Source organism: Rattus norvegicus, chromosome 3, assembly GCF_021556685.1.
Source record: "Rattus norvegicus strain SHRSP/BbbUtx chromosome 3, alternate assembly SHRSP_T2T, whole genome shotgun sequence".
NCBI lineage: Eukaryota > Metazoa > Chordata > Mammalia > Rodentia > Muridae > Rattus > Rattus norvegicus.
In genome coordinates this window covers 17,028,585-17,050,115 of record NC_141536.1, presented here as the reverse complement: position 1 = coordinate 17,050,115, position 21,531 = coordinate 17,028,585, and the positions used below count along the sequence as shown (strand labels likewise).

Sequence of the window (21,531 nt, the reverse complement as noted above, 5' to 3'; positions counted from 1 at the left end):
CTCCCCTCCCTGTACTTGTACCCAGATAACTAATTCCTCTCTTCCCAGACTAGTTGCTCCAGGAAAACTTCCCTAGAATTAAGCCCAGTGTCTTTAACACACATCATACACACTTAGAAGCAGCCAATGGGGGTAGGGGGGTAGGAGGACTGCCACAAACTGGAGAAGCCAGAGGCTGGGTGTGGTCCTTCAGGGACGCAGAGTACCCAGTCGCTAGAGTGTCTAATTTTAGGAGAAGTATTTTATTCTGTGCTTGGAGAAACGGCTCAGTACTTAAGAGCAATTGTTGTTCTTCAGAGGACACAGGCTCTGTTTCCAGAATCCACATGGCATCCATATCCACATCCATCCATAACTCTCTTCTAGGGGACCCAACACCTCCACAGGCAGCAGACATACGTTCAGACACACACATGAAAACATAAAAGTGTGTGTGTGTGTGTGTGTGTGTGTGTGTGTGTGTGTGTGTGTGTGTGTATTCTTTTAGTTCTTTGGGCTTTTTAAGAAAAGACCGTTACTATATTTGTCCATTTACTTATTTAGTGTATCTGTGTGGTTCTGGCACACATGCCATGGAGTCAGAAGACACTTTGCATAAGTCCATTCTCTCTCGTTAACCACGTAGTTTTTGTCCAAGATGCTGGCTAAACTATACTGCATTGGCTCAAAGACTTCCAAATTTTTAATTTAGCCCTTCAGTGTGACATATCCTAGTTTGACAACGATCAAAACTCCTGACACAGCATAAACTGATTAAGGAACTGTTTTGTATCTAGATTATTCTGGTATGTGTGTGTGTGTGTGTGTGTGTGTGTGTTTAGTTCAACAAAATAGACACTTAAACTGGTGTGAGTCAGAGAGATAGCTCATTAGGTAAAGGTGCTTGCCACCAAACCTGATGAACTAAGTTCAATCCCAGAACCCAAATGATAGAGAGCAAGATGTCCTCCCTCTGACACGTGTGTTGTGGCACGTGTGTGTGTCCATGTGCCAGACTATGTGTCATGGTGTGGCATCCAGAAGACAGTGTAAGAGTCAGCTCTCTCCTCACACCATAAGGAATAGAACTCAGACCTTCAGTGTGACAGTGCCTCTACCTGATGAGCCGCCTCAGGTGCAGGATCCATGTCAACTGCAGCCACTGAGGGCTGAGGCCTGACATGGGCAACGTTCACTGTCCTTAGGATCATCTTTAATCTGTGGTTACAGGGACTGGTCTTTTTGTCTATGGATATACTCTTGGTTCACTTCTCTTAATATTAATCTTAACCAAATCAATTCTACATTCTTTTTCAATCTCATCAGCTCTAGGGAAATGTGTGGCCGCTCACAGCATACTCTTTAAGTTTCTACCAAGCTTTAAGAGTGGCTGGCTATGTGTCTTTTTTTTTTTTTTAACTTCTTCTACAACTACTAAAAGTGGTGTAAGGCTGCTAAGTTGCTTATGTGAGCTGTGTTTTCTTTTTCAAGGCAGTGAGCCAAGCGCTCAAATGTCTTCTTGGTATAATAATTCCTGAATGTCTCAAAAATATTATGATCCAAGGGCTGCAGAAGACAAGTCTCTTGGGGCAGGGGGTGGGGTGGGAGGAGTACCATAGTATAGGCATTTAGAGTAAGCAAAGAAAGAGTCTGAGCACCTCTGACTTCTGTTCACAATCACCAGAACCTTAAATTCAAGATTTTTCTCTGTCAGCCTCTAGGCTTCAAGGGTACGATAATCGTGAAGTAACGCAATGAGATGGCAATGGCTAGTGATACTTCTATGTGAGCATGGATGGCATAAAATGGGGAAATGGGTACTTTAACCTATTCCAAAAGACAAGTGGGATTAGAGCCTTATAAAGTCGCAGGGACACACACACACACACACAGAGAGAGAGAGAGAGAGAGAGAGAACCCATCCTTCTGGATGCTTTCCAAAACAGACTCATCTCCTTGTCACAGAGGACCAAATGAAGTCTACCACTCCGATCAGAGACTTTCCAGTGACTCGAAAAAGTTGGTGGTCAACTAGCTTTTAATGGTTCTTCCTTCTCCAACAATTCCGTGTTTCACAGATGGCAGCGGTTTTTAAACTTTTTTTCTCTCTCTTTCGTGAAACTTATATGGATTGTCCTTGACCACTGGTTTCCCCTCCCCCCCACCCCCCAGATACTTCTATGTTCATTTGGCCTGGTTGCAAATGGCCTTCGCCGTCTGAGGTCAGCCCCTCCATGGCCTGCTCCTCCACTCCGCACTAAATGCTGCGTCTATCCTTCGGGTGATTCCGTCACACACAGAATCTTGAAGATGCCAGAAACTTTCTGCACACTGGCCCCAAACGTCTCTTAATCAGGCATTCCTTTGGCTGACAGATGTCAAAACGGTGCCCCACGTCCAAGTTATCGGGGATCATGTTGACGCCCACCTGGACTGGGTTTCGGGTTCACTCATCCCGGTTCCGCCACGGAGGCCTTCGAAGAGAGCATGTACAGGCCTCTTGATTCCCAGGGCGTACTCATCATCAGTTATCCCGGCCGCCGCAAGCCTGGCAACTGCAAGACCTCGGTCCTCAAAGCAAAGGGGCGGTGACCGCTCTGAGCAAGGATCTCGCGAGACTTTGGCAGATCTGTTGGGAGGCTACGCTCTCTCAGATCTCGCGAGACTCCGGGACGCGCTCTAGGAACCTGGAAGGTGGGCGGGCAGACCGGAGCCAGCAAGATGGCGGCGCAGGCTGTATCACTCCTGCGGGAGGTGGCGCGGCTGGAGGCGCCGCTGGAGGAGCTGCGTGCGCTGCAGTCCGTGGTGCAGGCTGTGCCGCTCCACGAGCTTCGCGAGCAGGCGGCGGAGCTACGCCTTCGCCCGCTGTTCTCCTTGCTTAACCAGAACAATCGGTGAGAGAACCCCGGGGCTTGAGTGGGTAGGGATGCATGCGCTGGTTTTTTTCGGACTGTCCAACTGCAAAAAAGATCTATGAGTGTGTGCTGATCAGGTCTTGACGGTTCACCTCTTCAGAAGGGATCTTCTGCTGGTATTGTGGGATCTATCGCACGCCCTTTAATTTCAGTATCCAGTGAATGCTTGTCTACTTGAATCAAAATGTACGGTATTACAGATTTGTGAGACAGCAAAACTCTAAACTATTAAAAACCCTATTAATAACATACATTATAGCTGCGTAACGTTGTGCAGCTATTTAAGTTTGAGGTCGATCTGTGTATGTGAATATGAAAATGTTGGATGTAAAAAAGGGAAAACCGTATGTGTAAATTAATCCTTTACAAGCGAGAGTAAACTGCATGACCCAGGATTATATGTAGAAATTATTAATGTTGCAACTGGAGTTAAAATGTTAGGATAGCATTTTTTGATTTAATATGCATCTATAGCATTGAATTAAAAACGTCTTGAGTTTGGTAACTTGATCATTTAATGTATTTTCTTTTTAATTTGAATTTTACTTTGAAAAGATAGTGAGTTCCAGTCAGTCAACACTGAATGCTTTCAGTGTGCTTTCTCACCTCTCCTCTCTCATGCTACCTCTCTCCTCAGAATAAGCTCTTACTCTCTTTCTCTTGCTACGTCTATTGAGTTGGTTTTAACAATCAGTATTTTAAGAGTTATTTTCCTTTTCTGACTCACCCTCACCCTACAACCAGAATTAATGTCTCAGATCAGTTGGCTTGGCTTGTCCATGGTTACCCTTGCCTACCGTGTGAAATCATGACTGTATAGTTTGGTATTTGGGCCCTTCCTGGTACGTTTCCAGTCAGCTTTTCCAGTCTACTTCATTTACTCCCCTGAGCTCATCTGTCCCACCTACTATGTAACACTGGTGACTAACGGTCCTAGAGCATGACTTGCACTTTCTGAACTCCACTCAAGGCAGTTCTGCTGACTGAAGGGCCAGCTGATGTCCCGTCTCTCCAAAAAGTCTTTCTCCTTCTGCAAGTGGTCCTTGCACGCAGTGGACATCATCGTTTCTGTTTATGATTCCGGACACCGTCCCTTTGTTACAGTTCTGTGCATGTCTTGGTGGTTTATAAGATTTCTGAAAACAGGAGCTGCATTTGTTCCTCTCTGCATCTGCCCTGACTCACAGGGCATAAAATAAATAAAATAACGTGCTAAATACAAGATGAGGTCTACAGTCTTTACCTGGTCCAGTTTTTGTTGTTTGTTTTGCTTTGCTGTTTGTTTGAGATAGGATCTTGCTGTATAGAGCTGGTCTCAAACTCAGTACATAGCTCAGGCTATCTCGCAGGGCTCCTCCCAAGACAGTTTACTACATGCTGGGGTCGCATTCTAGGAAGCAGTTTTAATGGGGATTTAGAGCTGGATATGTACTGTATATGGTAGTTGCAATTTGTTGGAGCGATTCTTCTCTGACAGCATTGGGCAGTCTCCATAATACCCTGGCTAGGCCACGTAAGAGGGTATGCTGATTCGGGTTCTGATTTTGTTGCTGTAAATCTATAATCTTGACAGTTCGCATGAGGGGAATTAACACCTAAGATCACTGATACGCGACATAGAAGGCAAATAAGGATGACTGACTTACTGCCTTTAGCTTGTTTGGCGGCTCAGGGCCACATAGAACCTGATGCAGTTTAGACACAATACAGTTTAACCACTGCTTTTAAAAATTCTTAGGCAGGGGGTTGGGACTGGGGGGAGTGGGAGAGAGCACTTAAGTGCACACAGGCACCCTGGTGTGCATGTGTGCAGACAGTGTCAGGGAGTCTATTCTTACCTTCCAACTTTTTGAGACAGGACCTCTGGTTTTTGTTTGTTTGCTCATGTCCATCACACACACAAACACACAACACACACACACACACACACACACACACACACACACACACACACGCTGTCAGCCTAGCCAGTGGCTCTCAACTGTCCTAATGCTACAACCCTGGATACCTGGATACAGTTCTTTGTGTTGTAATGACCACCAACCATAAAATGATTTTCACTGCTACTTCATAACTAATTTTGCTATTGTTGTGAATTTTAGTGTAAACATCTGTGTTCTGGTGGCCTTAGACAACCCCTGTGAAAAGGTTGGTTCACCACACAACTCACAAAGGGGGATTGTGATCCAGAGGTTGAGAACCACTGCTCCAAGCTAGCTGGCCCTTACGCATCTCGCCAATTCTACTGTCAGATGCACAGTACTAGAACGAAGTGTTTTCCGTGGGTTCCCAACTCAGCTCCTCACATGGCACGAGCTTTACCCACTGAGCGTCTCCCCAGCTCAAGTGTGTTCATTTGTATTTGTAAGACTTTTGGTTTGTATTCTCATCGCATTTTTGCAAAGCTGGGCCAGTTGAATTTGTACCAGCATCAGACATAACTCAGCCCATTTATTTACATGGCCTATGGAGAGACAAGTAAATTGTTCTGGGAACAAGAACCCTCCCTGCAGCTGGTAGTCATCAAGTTCAGGTCGGTTCGCCTCTCTGATCGAGCGTTTTCCCTTTGCTGCTGCTCTGTTCACTCCTTCATCACCTTCCACATCCGTTGGCTGCCTTCTACTTAACCACTCTCTCTAACACGCTGCGGTGCGGCCTCTCTCTCTTCCTCCTTCATGCCTTCCTGAGTTCTTTCTGTCATCTTGACCTTAGGAGTTGGCCCAGGCCTTTGTACATGCTTAGTGTGAATTCTACCCCTGAGTCCCATCCCAGCCCCCAAGAGATGTAAGCTCACTGTCCTTGTGTCTGGTCTCTGCTTAAAGCCACTGGATCACTTGCTTCTCTGGAAAAGCCTACATTTCACGGATGGTGTAAAAGACTCTTAGTTATCCTTCTGCCATCTCTGCCCCTCCCCAGCTCTGACCCAGGCATTGACGTTCTTCTCTATAAGGTTTCCTGGAAGTATTAGTGCAGTATCTTATTTCTGTGTGTTCTTGCAAGCTGCTACTTCCTCTGCTTGAAACACCTTTGTAAATCATTCATTCTGGTTTTTCCTAAAACTAAGTTCAGCATTATTGCTCCTGGAAGGCTTACCTATTTAAACCAACTTTTAATCTGCTGCAGCTAGGGTCCTGTCCCCCTAGCTATAGCATTTGTCTGTACTTTTTCTATCTTTGTGTGTGTGTGTGTGTGTGTGTGTGTGTGTCTTCTATCAGAGGGACCTTTCTAAGGCTAGACAATATGTCTGATCTGTCTCTGTAGCCCCAACCCACGCATTACAAAGAATTTAGTACAAAGAGACACTAACTGTCTAAGGAATGACTAGAATCTGCTTCTTTGAAGAAAATCTTGAGGAGGAAATTGTCACTAGCAAGCGTTAGGTGTTAGGTGTCGTCTCCAGTCTGACATGATGCGAATGAGATCTGTGCTGTCTCCTTTAGGGAACAGACTGCTCTGTGTGTATCCATTCTGGAGAGGTTGCTCCAGGCAGTGGAACCAATTCATTTGGCCAGGAACCTCAGGCTTGACCTGCAGAGGGGACTGACTCACCCTGATGACTCTGTAAAAACCCTCACCCTCTCCCAGGTATGGAATCATAATGGTAAATGCAGAAACATCTCAGGCGCTCACTGAACTCCTTGGACACGCTAGTGTCCTGCCGTTGCTGTGTGAGTTAACAAGACAAACCTCTAAGGAGCTCCTAGCCTGTAGAACCTGATTTTCTACAGGTGGTTAGAAGTTACTTTGCTAAATTACATTGTATTGGAGAAGCTTGAATGCGTGTAAACTTCACAAAGCCAATACATTATAGTAGTGGCTGTCATCCTGGCTGCCAGACATCCTAGCATTTGTGTGATGTGCTGCTAAGGTCATGTGTGTTAGTGTGTGATGTGCTGCTAGGGTCGTGGGTGTTAGTGTGTGATGTGCTGCTAGGGTCATGTGTGTTAGTGTGTGGTACGCCGCTAGGGTCATGGTTGTTAGTGTGTGGTACGCCGCTAGGGTCGTGGGTGTTACACCCGCAGTTGGTTACACAACAGTCCACAGCTTTCCCTTTTCGCCTCTAAAGTGTGTATTTAGTTCAGGGTGGGTGGTGGGGTGGTATTTTCTCACTGCCCATGTGTATGCCGGAGACTGAGCACTGTGGCAGGCACTTTGCCTCATCCATTTAATCTGCTTACTGCCCTAGAGTTAAAAATTATAAAGCTCAAAGAAGGTAATTTATCTAAGAGTCGTGCAACTAAAAATGGACATACTAGGATCCATGCCAGTTTGACTCACTTGTCTCCACTCTCTGCCCGCTGCTTATTGTTCCTTCCCATTAAAAGCATGACTCTACCCTGTGTGTCTTGGCATTAGTGAAGTCGTATCTTTGTGAAGTTGCAGTAATTTGTGTGATAGCTGTAATAACTACTTGTAAAATAATTGCACACTAAAAACATACAAATATCTGTGTGTTCTGTTTGGGAAGAGTCTCTGCTTTTTTTCCAGATTGGGAGGATTGTTGAGGATTCGGAAGCTGTTACTGAGGTCCTGAGTAATGCTGAACTCCTGAGGCAGGTTGTCTGCTGCATTGGTGGAGAGAATTTATCTGTGGCTAAAGCGGTGAGTTCACGGGAACTCTCAGAGACTGTCAGACGTTGGTTTCCTCAAGTCGGTAGGGAAGCTTAGTGTTTGACTTGTAGGATAAGGGAGAAATGAACCATTTTCCTCAGCCTATGTAAACAGTGTCGGGAACAGCAGCGTGCTCCTGGGACACCGGTTTCCCAGGAGCAAAAATGGGACTACCTGTTGGATTAGGGTATTTTATGTATAATTTTTATATCAGACTTAGGAAGTAGATACAAATCTTCTGTACTTTTCTGACAAATATTTTCTTTCTATAAGGCTATCAAATCCCTGTCAAGAATATCACTAACCCAAGCTGGACTGGAAGCTCTATTTGAAAGTAATTTGCTGGACGATTTGAAAAATGTCATGAAAACAAATGATGTTGTTCGATACAGGGTGTATGAGGTACGAGTAATCCCACAGGCTGTCTTCTGACCCCACCTCCCTCATACATACGCCCTTCATAGAAGAGATAACTCAGAGACGATGCAAAAAACAGAGATTCCCCGATTTTACCACTTCTGCTAAAAGCTTTCAGTGCCCTGTGTCTTTCATTACACTTTCAGGACGTGCTCGTCAAATGAACATGTGACAGACAGATGCACCCATACGATTTCGTTTTGTGGTGCTTAGCAGGCCTTGTACACATTAGGGAAGAGTGTGTGTGTGTGTGTGTGTGTGTGTGTGTGTGTGTGTGTGTGTATGCGTGTGTGTGTGTGTGTGTGTGTGTGTGTGTGTGTGCCGCTTTGAACGAATCATTTTATGTTTGTTGCTAATGCAAGTCTTGCCCTGATTATGCTTCCTTGGTGGAAGGTGCATATATACACCTAGATGCGATGGAATACTTCTCTACGAAAGTAGTTTATTTTGTATTCAGTGCAGTTTTCCTAGAAACAAATCATGGATTGTTAAGAACTCAACTACAGGGCTGGGGATTTAGCTCAGTGGTAGAGCGCTTACCTAGGAAGCGCAAGGCCCTGGGATCGGTCCCCAGCTCCGAAAAAAAAAAAAAAAAAGAACTCAACTACATACATAGTGCATATATAGTTCTGCATTTGATTTAAAGTGAGAGCTAACAGATTTGGAACTGTTTTGACCTTTTGTCTCTCTGTTCTTTCAGCTAATTATAGATATTTCTTCTGTGTCATCAGAATCGTTAAATTACTGTACCACAAGTGGACTGGTGACCCAGCTCCTGAGAGAGCTGACGGGTGAGGACGTGTTAGTCAGGTATGTAGACTGGGAGAGTTCTTCGAGTAAAACACCCTTTTTGTGGACCTTACTGTCGTCCTCTGTGCTGTTGGAGACTACCCAGCTTGCGGTCTCAGTACTGGTGTCACCTTCACATTTTAGGAAATGGCTTTTTGTCATGATAATACATTTAGCTTTGCAAAGTCCTGCAAGATCTCTCAGCTGTTTTCAAATGACTGTATCCTCTGTCTCAAAGTTTACTCTTTGATTAATATGTTTCAATATATGTAACTTAAACAGTTACAAATCACTTTGATAAATGCCATTTTAGATGACATAGCATCTTACCAAGTGGCGTTATCAAATAGCACTATAACACGATAGAAGAAATGCAGTGTTTTTAAAAGAATGACGATGAACTTCATAGCTCTTAGACCTCTTACCTGTTTGATCTTGGACAAATGATTATAACATTGCTATACCCAGTTCTTTCTCTTTTGTGCAGTATTAGGCATTGAACTCAGGACTCACATGTCACACAATCAATCACACTACCACTGAGCTATATCCCTACCCCGTTTACTTTTTTATTTTGAGATAAGAGTCTTGCCTAGATGCTCAGGCTGGCTTTGAGCCCACATGTAATCCAGGTAAACCTTGAACTTATGATCCTCCTGTCTCAGCCTGGGTAGTTGGATTACAAGCCTGTGGGACCATGTCTGACATCCTCGTTTCTTCTGAGAACAGTAACAATTCTATGAAGAATATATGAGGATTAAGTAAATTAGTCATACAAACCAGTGTGATGGCTGGTGAGGGTCCTTGCTAAGTATTAGCTGGGTCTCCTAGAGCTCCTGCTGTTCCAACCCCAGGTCCTCTCAACATTGCCCAGTATTTGCTGTATTCATCCACATTCTCACTGCTGGGTGCTTATGTGATATATATGTATAGATATGGCATACTTATAGTTCATATATAGGTATTTTTGGTATTAAATGACTTTCTGGTTGTCTTTTGTAATGTGGCTGAATTTCTTAAATCCATATATATATATATATATATATATATATATATATATATATATATATATATATGCATTGCTCACTGGTTCCGTTTGTCTCGAAGCATTTTCTTTCTTCTTTTTTGTTTTTTTCGAGACAGGGTTTCTCTGTGTTGCCTTGAACTCACAGAGATCTACCTGCCTCTGGAGTGCTAGGATTAAAGGTGTGTGCCACTTCCACTCAGTGCATTTTCGTATCTCAATCGAATGAACAAGGGTGTAGATAAACTGAAGCGGTCAGGTGCTAAGCTCAGCCTCAGCTAAACTGCTTAGTTGTTTATCGTGCCTGCAAGTCAGATGGGACCGAAGGATTACCAATGTGTGCTATTACTGTATGAGAAAGTGTTGCTGCCTTTACAGGCGTGCATGCGTGTGTGTGTGTGTGTGTGTGTGTGTGTGTGTGTGTGTGTGTGAATGGCACGCATAGTTCTGTGGAAAATAAGATGAAATGTTGATAATTCTACAAACAGGTACAGTGCATGGTAGCTCATACTGCTTTGTTTTGTGTCTGGTATTTCAAAATAAAGCAAATTAATTTTTTTGAAAAAGCTCTTAGGAAACAAATATGTTACAGAAATAGAATTGGATCTCCAGTTGGAAGGTCAGGCGTCAGATCTGAGCTCCACCTTAGTAAGCTGGGAAAATGGCGTCACTCTTGTACCCTCGTCTGAAGAAGGAGCCAGAACTGTTGGCCTTTTCAGATTTGGTGAAAATAATTAAATAAAACAGAACCCATGTGAAACCAGGTTTAAAATGCTCTCCATTTTTGTCCTTTTTGACTTTAGAGCCACCTGTATCGAAATGGTGACATCACTAGCATATACCCATCATGGACGACAATACTTGGCTCAAGAAGGAGTCATTGAGCAGATATCCAATATAATTGTTGGCGCGGATTCAGACCCTTTCTCTGGCTTCTATCTGCCAGGTGAGAGCAGCTCTTCCAACATCTTGAGTTATCCTGCTTTGCGTCCTTCGTGCTTCCTTTACAAGACACCACCGTCAGCGGTGCAGTGAAGGGGTCTTGGACCACACCTGAGTGATTCCATGAATTAAGTCAATATATGTGATGCACCAGATTATTAAAATGAGGGATGGAAACAATACCAGCAGATACCAAAAACGATTTGACAGAAATTCAGCATCCTTTTAACATAACAGCTTATTTAGGTATAAAAGAAATGCGTTTTGACTCACAGGCCATGAGCTGGTGGTGTGCTCAGGTGGGCTGCTGAAAGCCTCTCCTGTAATCAGGAGCAGGGCCTTCTCACCAGTGCAGTTTGAGAATCCTAGAACACACTGGTAAGAGAAAAATAAAAGTTATCTAACCAAAGGGAAGATAGGATATCGTTCTATTTATAAGTATAAATGTGGGATGATATTACACGGAGAATACTTCAGACTCCATCAAGTAACTGTCAGAGCTAAGAAATGAATTCAGTGAAGTTGCAGGACCAACAGCAGCATACACAGTTAGTAACCTTCACTGGTGATGAACTGCCCAAAAGAGAGCCCAAGGCACTGATCCCATTGGCTAACGTCAGACTATAGGACAGAAGAGAGGACTCAGAATAAATCCCTGTTTTTACCATCTGTACCCAAAGCATACAGTGGAAAGTACATTGTTTTCAATCAATGACGCTGAACACTTAACGCTGGGTATTTAAGTGAAGAGTGAATTAGAGCCTCGGGTCAGAGCTCCACACAGTGTTTTAAGGGCTGACGAGAGGACGTGAAGCTGAAGCTATGAAAAGAAAATGTAATGGGGAAGCACAAACAACAGAAGGAAAAGTCAACAAATGCGATTGTACCAAACTGAAAGATACCTATCTGCTAGATCTGTCACCAGAACGAAGAAGCAATGTGGAATTAGAGGAAGATTTGCAAACTCTAGCTAGGAAAGCGTCAGTGTCCAGAATATAAGGGACACAGATCAGTAGCAAGAAAGCAATCCAGCTAAAAATCAGCCAAAATAATAATAATAATCAATAGCATTGCTCAAAAGAAGCCCTGTAGCAGCCGATAAGTTCTAGAAAAGATGCCCATAAACCACTGAGGAGAGTCACTCCAGACCTGTTAAAATCACTTGTATCAAAAAAGCCAAAAGGCAGAGGGTGAGGCCGTGAAACAGAAAACCTCAGGCATTGATGGGAGTGTAAATTAGTGCCATCGCAGAAAGCTGGAGGGTCTTTAAGATAGACTGTGGTAAATCCCGTTTGGGTATGTAGCCGAAGCAGACAAAACCAGTCTGCTGAAAAGCTGTCTGTACTCCCGTGTCACGTGCAGCATTCTCAATGGCAAGATCCAGGGTCAACCTGAACGTCAGTCAGTGGATAGACAGATAATATGAACTGTGCAATATACAAGGTCGTACAGTGGAAGGTTTATTTACTCAGCCATAAAAATAAAGAGAGCCTGTCATTTGCACACTGGTTAAACCTGAAGGACAGTGGTGAATGAAACGTATACTGTGATCTTATTAGCATGCATAATCTAAAGAAAAGTTGCCCAGAAATAGGTTAGTGGTTACAGAGGATATTAGGGCATGCTTGTGTGGATGGGAGTGAAAACATTCAAAATGCCAGAAACATGCCAGTACATGACTGTTAACAGTGTACGGTGTCCTTAGTGTTGCTTAGAAAGGATAGTGTTTTCACCACAAACAAAAAGTTAACGTAATAGATATATCAAATTTGTTTAATCTGTCCATTATACAGTGCAAATACAGTTCCAGACATGATACACGTAACAGCTGTGTGCAGGAAGTTTTTTGGTTGGTTTAAAAGTTAATCAAAACAAAAGACTCGGAGAGTCCCTTAATGAGTTGGAATTTGTTGTACCAGGGACAACTGCACTGTGGACTGATGTTATGAAAACATAGGCACTCTTTAGAGCATTCGACGGTTTTCTTTAAGAATTCGGTGAGAGCCAGGTGTAGTGGTGCATGCTGTTAATCCCAGCTCTTGGGAGGCAGAAGCAGGCAAATATCCGTGTTTGAGGACAGCCTGGTCTATAGAGTGATTCTGGGGCAGCCAGGGGCACAAGAGAAACCCCATCTCAAAAAATCAACAGCTGAGTGAGAAATATCAGAAGATTAGTACTGCCGTGCCCTGTATCCAGAGCCGTGCAGTCTGCGGTGAGGTGATGGGTTCCTCACACTCTCGGTGACCGAGGGCAATGCCCCGTGGGGTGGTCTATGGACTGTTACAGCGATTGCACCTGGTGAGCAGTTCTGCCAGTAATGTCTTCAGGCTTACCGCCCAACCACTGGTGTTCCCATGTTCTCCCTGTCTCCCTCCCTCCCTCCCTCCCTGTCTCTCCCCTCCATTTCCTTCTCTCCCTCCCTGGCTATAAAGCAGTGTATAAGCAGGCTGGCCTGAAGCAGATAGTCCTCTACGTCTCCCCCAAGGCCCATTGACACCTTGTGGTATTTTTGTTCTCAGAATCACAGGATGGGCCTTTGAGTCTCCTTGGCTTCCCTCTGTAGGCAGCTCAGTGCTTCTCTGTCTCCTCCTCCCGCCTGCATTTATTGATATTCCCCTGGAAACATGGAGCCCCCAATTTGTGTTTCTTACCCCTCTCTAAAGTGTATTTCTGTAAATATTTTAGGATTTGTGAAGTTTTTTGGAAACCTGGCTGTCATGGATAGTCCTCAGCAGATCTGTGAGCGCTACCCTGTCTTTCTGGAGAAAGTGTTTGCAATGGCAGACAGTCAAGACCCCACTATGATTGGTGTGGCTGTAGACACAGTTGGAATCCTGGGATCCAGTGTTGAAGGGAAACAAGTTTTACAGAAGACAGGTTGGTGTGCCTTGTCTCAGCTTTTGTATCTTTGGCCAGGATTCCATGTTCAGGTCCATCTGCTGGTGGGATAACTGTTGCAGAAACGACTTTTGTGGGGGACAGTCTTTACCCTCATCATGAACTTGTCTCCCAGTCTCATGATCACTTTTACTCCTCACTCTCTATTTAGGTTTTCCCCCAACAAAAACCGAGTGGTCTGCTGCTACTGTCTTCCTTCACTGCATTTTATGGCATAGCTCATGTTGTGCCCCAGCTCCCACTGATGGAAGCTGTATGATTTCATTTACGTGCCTTCTCTGGGCCTCACATTCCTCACTTACCAACGTGCACAATGGCAGCAAACGTAGTGGTATGCTTTAGGCCGATAGTTATAGTGCACGAAAATACATTGCTTTCGCTTCATACCCAGTACAACGGCCATTATCTTTTTTAAAGCATAGCAAGTGTTCAGATGTTGAAAAGCTCCTGCGTTTTCTTACCGGAATATGAAGTGGTACAATTGCTATAGAAAACAATATGGAAGTTCCACAGGAAAAGTAAGCAGAGTTAGCACGTGAGCCAGCAGTTCCACCTGCAGATGTAAGCCATACAGCATGGAAAGCGGTGGTTCCAGCAGTGTCTGTACTCCTGTGTACAGCAGAATTAGTCTGCTCAGAACAGTCAGAAACACCGTAACACGCGTGATGGATACATGAATTACATGTGATGGGATTTGACTTTGTGAAAGTGTGAGGCTATGAGTCAAGCCCCTGCACAGAGACAGTCTGAAGACATTTTGCTAAGACCAGCAAGCCGGGATGGGAGACAGATACTGCGAGATATCACAGACAAGGTTCTCTTACCAGAGAGCAGTGAAGGAGAAGGGAGGGTACGGTTTGCTTACCGAGTCCCTCGGCTCAGTTTGGGTTGTCGGGCGCCCTGGAGATGGAACACGGCACTGAGCGAGATGGGCAGCACTGGCTATGGTAAGTGTTAAAATGGTAGGTGTTATGTGTCACATCGTTCTTCACAGGAACCCGCTTTGAACGCCTCCTCACGAGAATAGGTTATCAAGCAAAGAATGCTTCCACAGAGCTGAAAATTAGGTGTTTGGATGCAGTTTCCTCTCTTCTGTACCTATCAGTAAGTAGACGGGAAGGTTACTGAAGGGCAGAGGGCTGTGCGGGAGGATGAGTCAGCACCGCACTGGTTAGTTTAAGCGAGTGTGCTGGGTGCTGTGCACGTTAGTTAGCCCAGCCCCCAGCGGGGAGGGTCTGAGCTCCAGGCCAGCCAGGGTGCAGAGAGAAACCCTGACTCAAAACTAACAGAACGGGGTTGGGGATTTAGCTCAGCGGTAGAGCACTTGCCTAGCAAGCGCAAGGCCCTGAGTTCGGTCCCCAGCTCCGAAAAAAAGAAAAACAAAAAAAAGAAAAAAAAAAAAAAACTAACAGAACAAAGCAGGGCAGTGGTGATGCACACCTTTAATCCCACCATTCAGGAGGCAGAGTCAGGTGCTCTGAGTTCAATGCCAGCCCGGTCTATAGAGTGAGTTCAGGACAGTAAGAGCTACACAGAGAAACCTTGTCTCAAAAACAAACAAAAACACCTTCGATATATGACTGAAAACTTCGTAATGGCATTTTCCAATTTATTCTTGAAGAGTTTCATACACATGCTTCCACTCCTCTCCAATGTCCTCTCCCTGTTCCTCCTTTGCCCCCTCCAACTTCATGTCTGTTTGCTGTCTTTTCTATTATCCTGTCTAATTAGTGCTGCCCATATGCACAGAGCATGAGGTCATGGCCGCACATGCAAGACTGTCCCCTCCTCCCACCTTCCAGCCCTTACATTCTGCCCTCTCATCTGCAGTGTCCCCTGAGGCTTGAGGAGCCTTGACACAGATGTCTCCCTTGAGGCCGAGTGTTCAAGTCACTTACTCCCAACCACTCACTGCCCATTGCACAAAGAAGCATCTCTGAGCAAGGCTGAAAGCTGCACAAGCCTCAGTACAAACATGAGCAGATGAGCAGCTAGCAAGACAGCAATAGGACCCCACCCCCATGACCTGTGACCTCCTCAGCCATGGGCCATTTTATTTTATGTGTATGGGTGTTTACGTGGATATGTGTCTGTGCACCACTTGTGTGCAATGCCCAAAGAGGCCAGGAGAGGGCATTGGATCCCCTGGAACTGGAGTTACAACCTCCATGTGGGTGCTGGACACTGTCCAGCCCCCAGCTATGTATGGCCTTTTGTCAAGGCTCACAGCACCAAGCCTGAATTCTGTGCTTTGGAGCAGGCCTCAATCCAGTCAGAGCAGTGGCTATCCTCACAGCAGTCATTACACTCTGTGCCATTGCAGGTCAGAGAGGCAGCGTTCAGGTCCAGCACTAGGCAAGAACAATGATGTCTTTCCTCCCCTGAATCCTGCATAGAGCAGTTTATGGTACTATGGGAGCCTGTCCGCTAAGAAGTTTGCCAGTTAATTGATTTCTCTATGTCTTGCAGTCAAACTGTGGGCGTCTTCAGGAATATAGGGTTGCCATTTAGTCATGATGGACAGCCAAGGGCAATGGGTATAGCCTGCTTTAATGGGGGAGGTGCTCTCTGGGACCTCCCAACTGTAGGGAGTTGCTGAGATTTTCATTTAATCGCCCATTTCCTCTGGCAACAGCATTGCCCACTCATGCAGGAATCTGATTCCTCATCCATAACCCCTCCTCACTTCCTAGATGTTATTGTTGTGAATGAGGGGAGTGGTGCAGGAGAGGTGTGTATGTATAGGCACACTTAACCTAGGACACCTGCGGAGCTCGGAGGACAACCTCATAGAGTCAGTTTTCTCCTACTTTATATTAGACCTGGGGCTTGAACTCATGTTGTCAAGCTCACACAGCAAGCGCCTTTACTCACTGAGCCACTTCAACAGCTTGATTACTGAGATCTTAAATGTAGCATAGAATCACAGAGTAATAGCACTAGAGAGGCCCTAGTGACTGTGTCATCCCATCTGACAAAAATGGAAGTTTTCCAGATTTGGACATGAGTTCTCCAAGGGTAGCTCACAGAATGCCATTGATGCCAGGCTTTCTGACTCCACTACATACTTTTCCCCAGGTGTGGTGACATTTCCTTTCTGTGTTGTAGCCTGAGCAGCAGACTGATGACTTCCTGGGAATGACAGAGTCCTGGTTTTCCTCCGTGTCTCGAGACTCCCTGGAGCTCTTCCGTGGTATCAGTAACCAGCCCTTCCCTGAACTACACTGTGCTGCCTTGAAAGTGTTCACAGTAGGTATTCTGTGCTCCGCAGATGCTTCTGTGACTGCCAGCTCAACACAGCACTAGAGTGAGCCAGCCTCTGTGTGCAGCAGTCTCTGCCCTCACTTGAGAGGCCATTGAGAGAGACACATGTGCCTCAGTACTGTCTGAGGTTTAAGCTGCTGCTGTTGGAGCACAGATTCATCCACCTCCTTGACTCTGCTCAGCTTTAGCCTTGACTCCCACGTTCCCTTCTTGCACTTGGTGCTCTGGTGATGCCAGGCTGCCTGGTTCTCACCTCTGACCTTTGCTGTGGCTACTGACCTCAACACTGCTAACTTGGCTTGTAAACCTCTTACGTATTCAAGAAGTAGCCCCAGTGCACATCTCCTAAGTCTTGTACAGTGGAGTTCAGTGATCCTGGTTCTCATGTGTGATGTTCATCCAACAGACATCCAGTTTCCCTGCCCTCTTAGAAGCTGGGCCTTTTCTCCAACTTCCTATCTATGGAGGGAGCCACACCATAAATAGTTACAAAGTTGGTTTTGTAAAATTACTATAATTTCATAATTGTGATAAAATTATAGCTAAAGGGTTGGAGAGATGGCTCAGCAGTTAGGAGCACTGACTGCTCTTCCAGTCAATTCCCAGCAACTATATGGTGGCTCACAACCATCTGTCATGAGATCTGATGTCCTCTTCTGGTGTGCATGAAGACAGTGACAGTGTACTCACATAAAATAATGCATTATGTATAAACAGCTCCTTCCCCAGCCAAGCCAAGTGTCTAGTGTCTGTCTGCCTTCTTAGTCCTAGCACTTTGGATTTGCTAAGTGTTGGTCTTACCACAGGATCCAGGCTGCACATTAGGCCCTGCTGAGAGGAATGAGAGAGGAAGATTTCCCAAAGCAGGTCTTAAAGAGCACAGGTATTCCTGTCATCTTGGACACTGCCACTTTAGGTATAAAACAGTGAGACTTTAAACGTGCTCAGTGCTTCACCTTGGAAGCAGTATCTGCATTGATGAGGCACGGTATTCCTTCCTGTTCTGTCTGAGCTCTGACCTAGTGGGTGGCTGGCTGGTACTGCTGGCCTGAGGAAGCAGCTGGGCTGCAAACATACTGAATGTAGTACTGAGCTTTTGATAGACAGGTAGGTTGCTAGCTCATTCTTTTAAAACTTGCAAAAGACTGAAAATGAGAAATTTTAAATCACAAAGTCGGGTGCTTGCAGCTCATTTTGGTTTTACTATTTACTCATTTGAAGTGCAGTATTTCCAGAGGAAAGCACTCGCTGCATGCTCCTCACTGCTGCCCAGGCCCATTTGTGTCCTCTTTCCCGAAGCCTCATCACCATCACAGATGCAGGTCAATAGGATGGTGCTGATGGTACTACTATGTGTGCAAAGAGGCCATTGGAAAGACGCCATTCCGTTGGCTAGTTACAATGTGTTATTCTCCTGCAAGTGAACATTTAGATATATCTGTTACAAATAGTACTAGAGTGAACATTCCCAAAGGATTGTCTTATGTACAAGTTTGAGAGCGACCCTGCCTGGGGTGGAAATGCACACCTTTAATCACAGCATTTAAGGGCAGAAGCAGGGAAAAATAGAAGCTTGAGGCCAACCTGGTCTACAGAGTGAGTTCCAGTATACGAGGGCGACAAAGAGAAACCTTGTCTTGAAAAATGGAGAGAGAGAGAGAGAGTGTGTATGTGTGTGTGTGTGTGTGTGTCCCTGTGTCCCTGAAGCAGTGTTGTCTTCTCTGGTTTTGCTCTTTATTTTTGCTTTGTTTTAGTCTTGTCTAGAAATGGGTTCTTTATCAACATAGTTTTCAACCTATGGGTTGCAACCCATTGGCAAATCTGTCTCCTAAAACATTTACATTACGATTCATAACAGTAGCAAAATTATAGTTATGAAGTGACAACAAGAATAATTTTATGGTTGGGGGTCACTACATGAGGAACTGTATTAAAGGGCCACAGCATTAGAAAGATTGAGAAGCGGGCTGGAGAGATGGCTCAGCGGTTAAGAGCACCCGACTGCTCTTCCAGAGGTCATGAGTTCAATTCCCAGCAACCACATGGTGGCTCACAACCATCTGTAAAGAGTTCTGATGCCCTCTTCTGGTGTATCTGAAGACAGCTACAGTGTACTTATATATAATAAATAAATAAAAAAAAAAAATCTAAAAAAAAAAGAAAGATTGAGAAGCACTGCACTGTATCTTTATGCAGTAGATTTACTCCTGCTGTCAGTGTTCCTTATAAATAAGTCAGTCTTAACATCTTTATTGCAGTGGGCCATAATTTACTTAGCCAGGCCCATAATTAGACATCTGAAGCTTTCACATTGTGATGAACATCTCTGTCTACAAAGCTTTTTTGTGTATAATATTATTTATTTATTTATTTTCTTTCTTTTTTTTCGGAGCTGGGGACCGAACCCAGGGCCTTGCGCTTTCTAGGCAAGCACTCTACCACTGAGCTAAATCCCCAACCCTAATTATTTTTTTATTAAATGTCTATAAATTCACTGTAGCTGTCTTCTCTTAACCACTGAGCCATCTCTCCAGCCCCATACAAAGCTTTTAATATATAGAATTTTTAAAAACATTTCTCAGGACTCCGTTTACTTGGATAAAGGGAGATGCTTTTACGTTTGTGCCATCACATGTATCTGTTGAAGTATCATGTTGTGCTCATGAACTTACCTATAGATTGTATTCTCTCTCTGCCTTCAATTTCAGGCTATTGCAAACCAACCCTGGGCTCAGAAACTTATGTTTAACAGTCCAGGTTTTGTGGAGTTTGTGATGGACCGGTCTGTGGAACATGACAAAACTTCAAAGGATGCGAAATACGAACTGGTAAAAGCGCTCGCCAATTCCAAGACAGTTGCAGAGATCTTTGGGAACTCAAATTATTTGAGGCTCAGAACGTACCTAAGTGAAGGGCCATACTACGTGAAACCTGTTGCCACAACAGCCGTAGAAGGAGCTGACTGATTCCGTCTAAGACAGACCAGAATTTCTCAAGGTACATGATTCCATCCATGCTCCACTCCGCAGGACGTCTGCCTTCCCAGAGCTGTCATGGAGTTTCGGACACAGTCTTACCATCAGCAGTGTCGTTCCTACTTAAATGCTGTGTGGACCTGGTGCTTGGAACATAGCGAAAGCAGCAGGAGCCTAAGAGCACTCGAGCTTTTCTGAGTCCTCTGGCTACTGGAGTCTTTGCTGCAAGGTCAAAGACTGGTTTTCTCAAAGTTTCCATGGGTACACTCTTGACCTTGTTTAAAACTAAAATGAAGCCAAAATGATTCTGGATTCTCTTAACCATATTTTCTTTTTCCTTATCTGATTTTGCCTCAAAATCTTGGGTAGTCTCTAAAAACTAAGTCATTTAGAATCATCGGATTGTATTATTTGTATACAGGAATAAATAGTTTTAATAAGATTTCTTGGTTACTTTTCCTTTGAAAATAAATTAAAACTTGTTTGGCATTGGTACTTTGGCTGTGTGTTGCTTTTACTATGCTGTGGTTACAAGGAAGGGGGTGTGATGATGCTTTAACCAGAAGGTTTCCTTAACGCATTTCATTCATCAGTGGGTGATCATCATTGAGGGTTTCAGATCTAAGAAGTCTAGTGTGGGGTGATCAGAGAGGCACTCTGGCTCCTAATGTCCAGAGTCAGAAGAGAAAGGACAGCATGTACAAACTAAGGTGCCCTGTCACTCAGAAGGGACAGCGTGTACAAACCAAGGTGCCCTGTCACTCAGAAGGGACAGCGTGTACAAACCAAGGTGCCCTGTCACTCAGAAGGGTCAGCGTGTACAAACTAAGGTGCCCTGTCACTCAGAAGGGTCAGCGTGTACAAACCAAGGTGCCCTGTCACTCAGAAGGGTCAGCGTGTACAAACTAAGGTGCCCTGTCACTCAGAAGGGACAGCGTGTACAAACTAAGGTGCCCTGTCACTCAGAAGGGTCAGCGTGTACAAACCAAGGTGCCCTGTCACTCAGAAGGGACAGCATGTACAAACCAAGGTGCCCTGTCACTCAGAAGGGTCAGCGTGTACAAACCAAGGTGCCCTGTCACTCAGAAGGGTCAGCGTGTACAAACCAAGGTGCCCTGTCACTCAGAAGGGACAGCGTGTACAAACTAAGGTGCCCTGTCACTCAGAAGGGTCAGCGTGTACAAACCAAGGTGCCCTGTCACTCAGAAGGGTCAGCGTGTACAAACCAAGGTGCCCTGTCACTGTTTCAACTTTTCCCAGTGTCACTCTATTTAAACAGCAAAGCTCTCTACTCAGAACATTCATCTAGGGGTTTCTGCGTGAGCTTTGGAACCAGGAATTGTTTCTTTTAAGCTGTGCTGAGGTTGATAAATCATCCGTTCCTGTAACGTGAATTTCTAATGACTGGAATCCTGGTCTAGTTGCATCATTTCTCCTCCACCAATCCAAGTTTCCTTTTTCCACACGGATCATGTGTCTACAGCCGATATCACTAATTAGGCTACAGTCAGATCCTTCCTGGCATGAAATATTCAAAATGACTTGTTTTAATGACTCTCGTGATGTTATGTTTTCCCACTTTGGTTGCAGTAAAATAAACATATACACATGTATATCACATGGTGAAGTATAACTATTGTAAGTGTACTTTTCAGTGCATTATTTATGTGTAGATGTGTTCAATGATCACTGCTGTCCCTCTCCAAAACTCTTTCAA

General features: G+C 44.7%; 1 protein-coding gene across 1 annotated transcript; it reads left to right on the top strand.

The window, feature by feature from the left end:
* The first annotated feature begins 2,677 nt into the window (after positions 1-2,677).
* Psmd5 (proteasome 26S subunit, non-ATPase 5) lies at positions 2,678-20,309 on the top strand. The gene is given in 10 exon segments (NM_001106569.2): positions 2,678-2,873; positions 6,335-6,479; positions 7,383-7,496; positions 7,779-7,907; positions 8,623-8,732; positions 10,539-10,681; positions 13,363-13,554; positions 14,570-14,679; positions 16,684-16,824; positions 19,548-20,309. Coding segments are annotated over 10 exon segments (1,515 nt in total). The 5' UTR covers positions 2,678-2,700; the 3' UTR covers positions 19,806-20,309.
* The last annotated feature ends 1,222 nt before the right edge of the window (positions 20,310-21,531 follow it).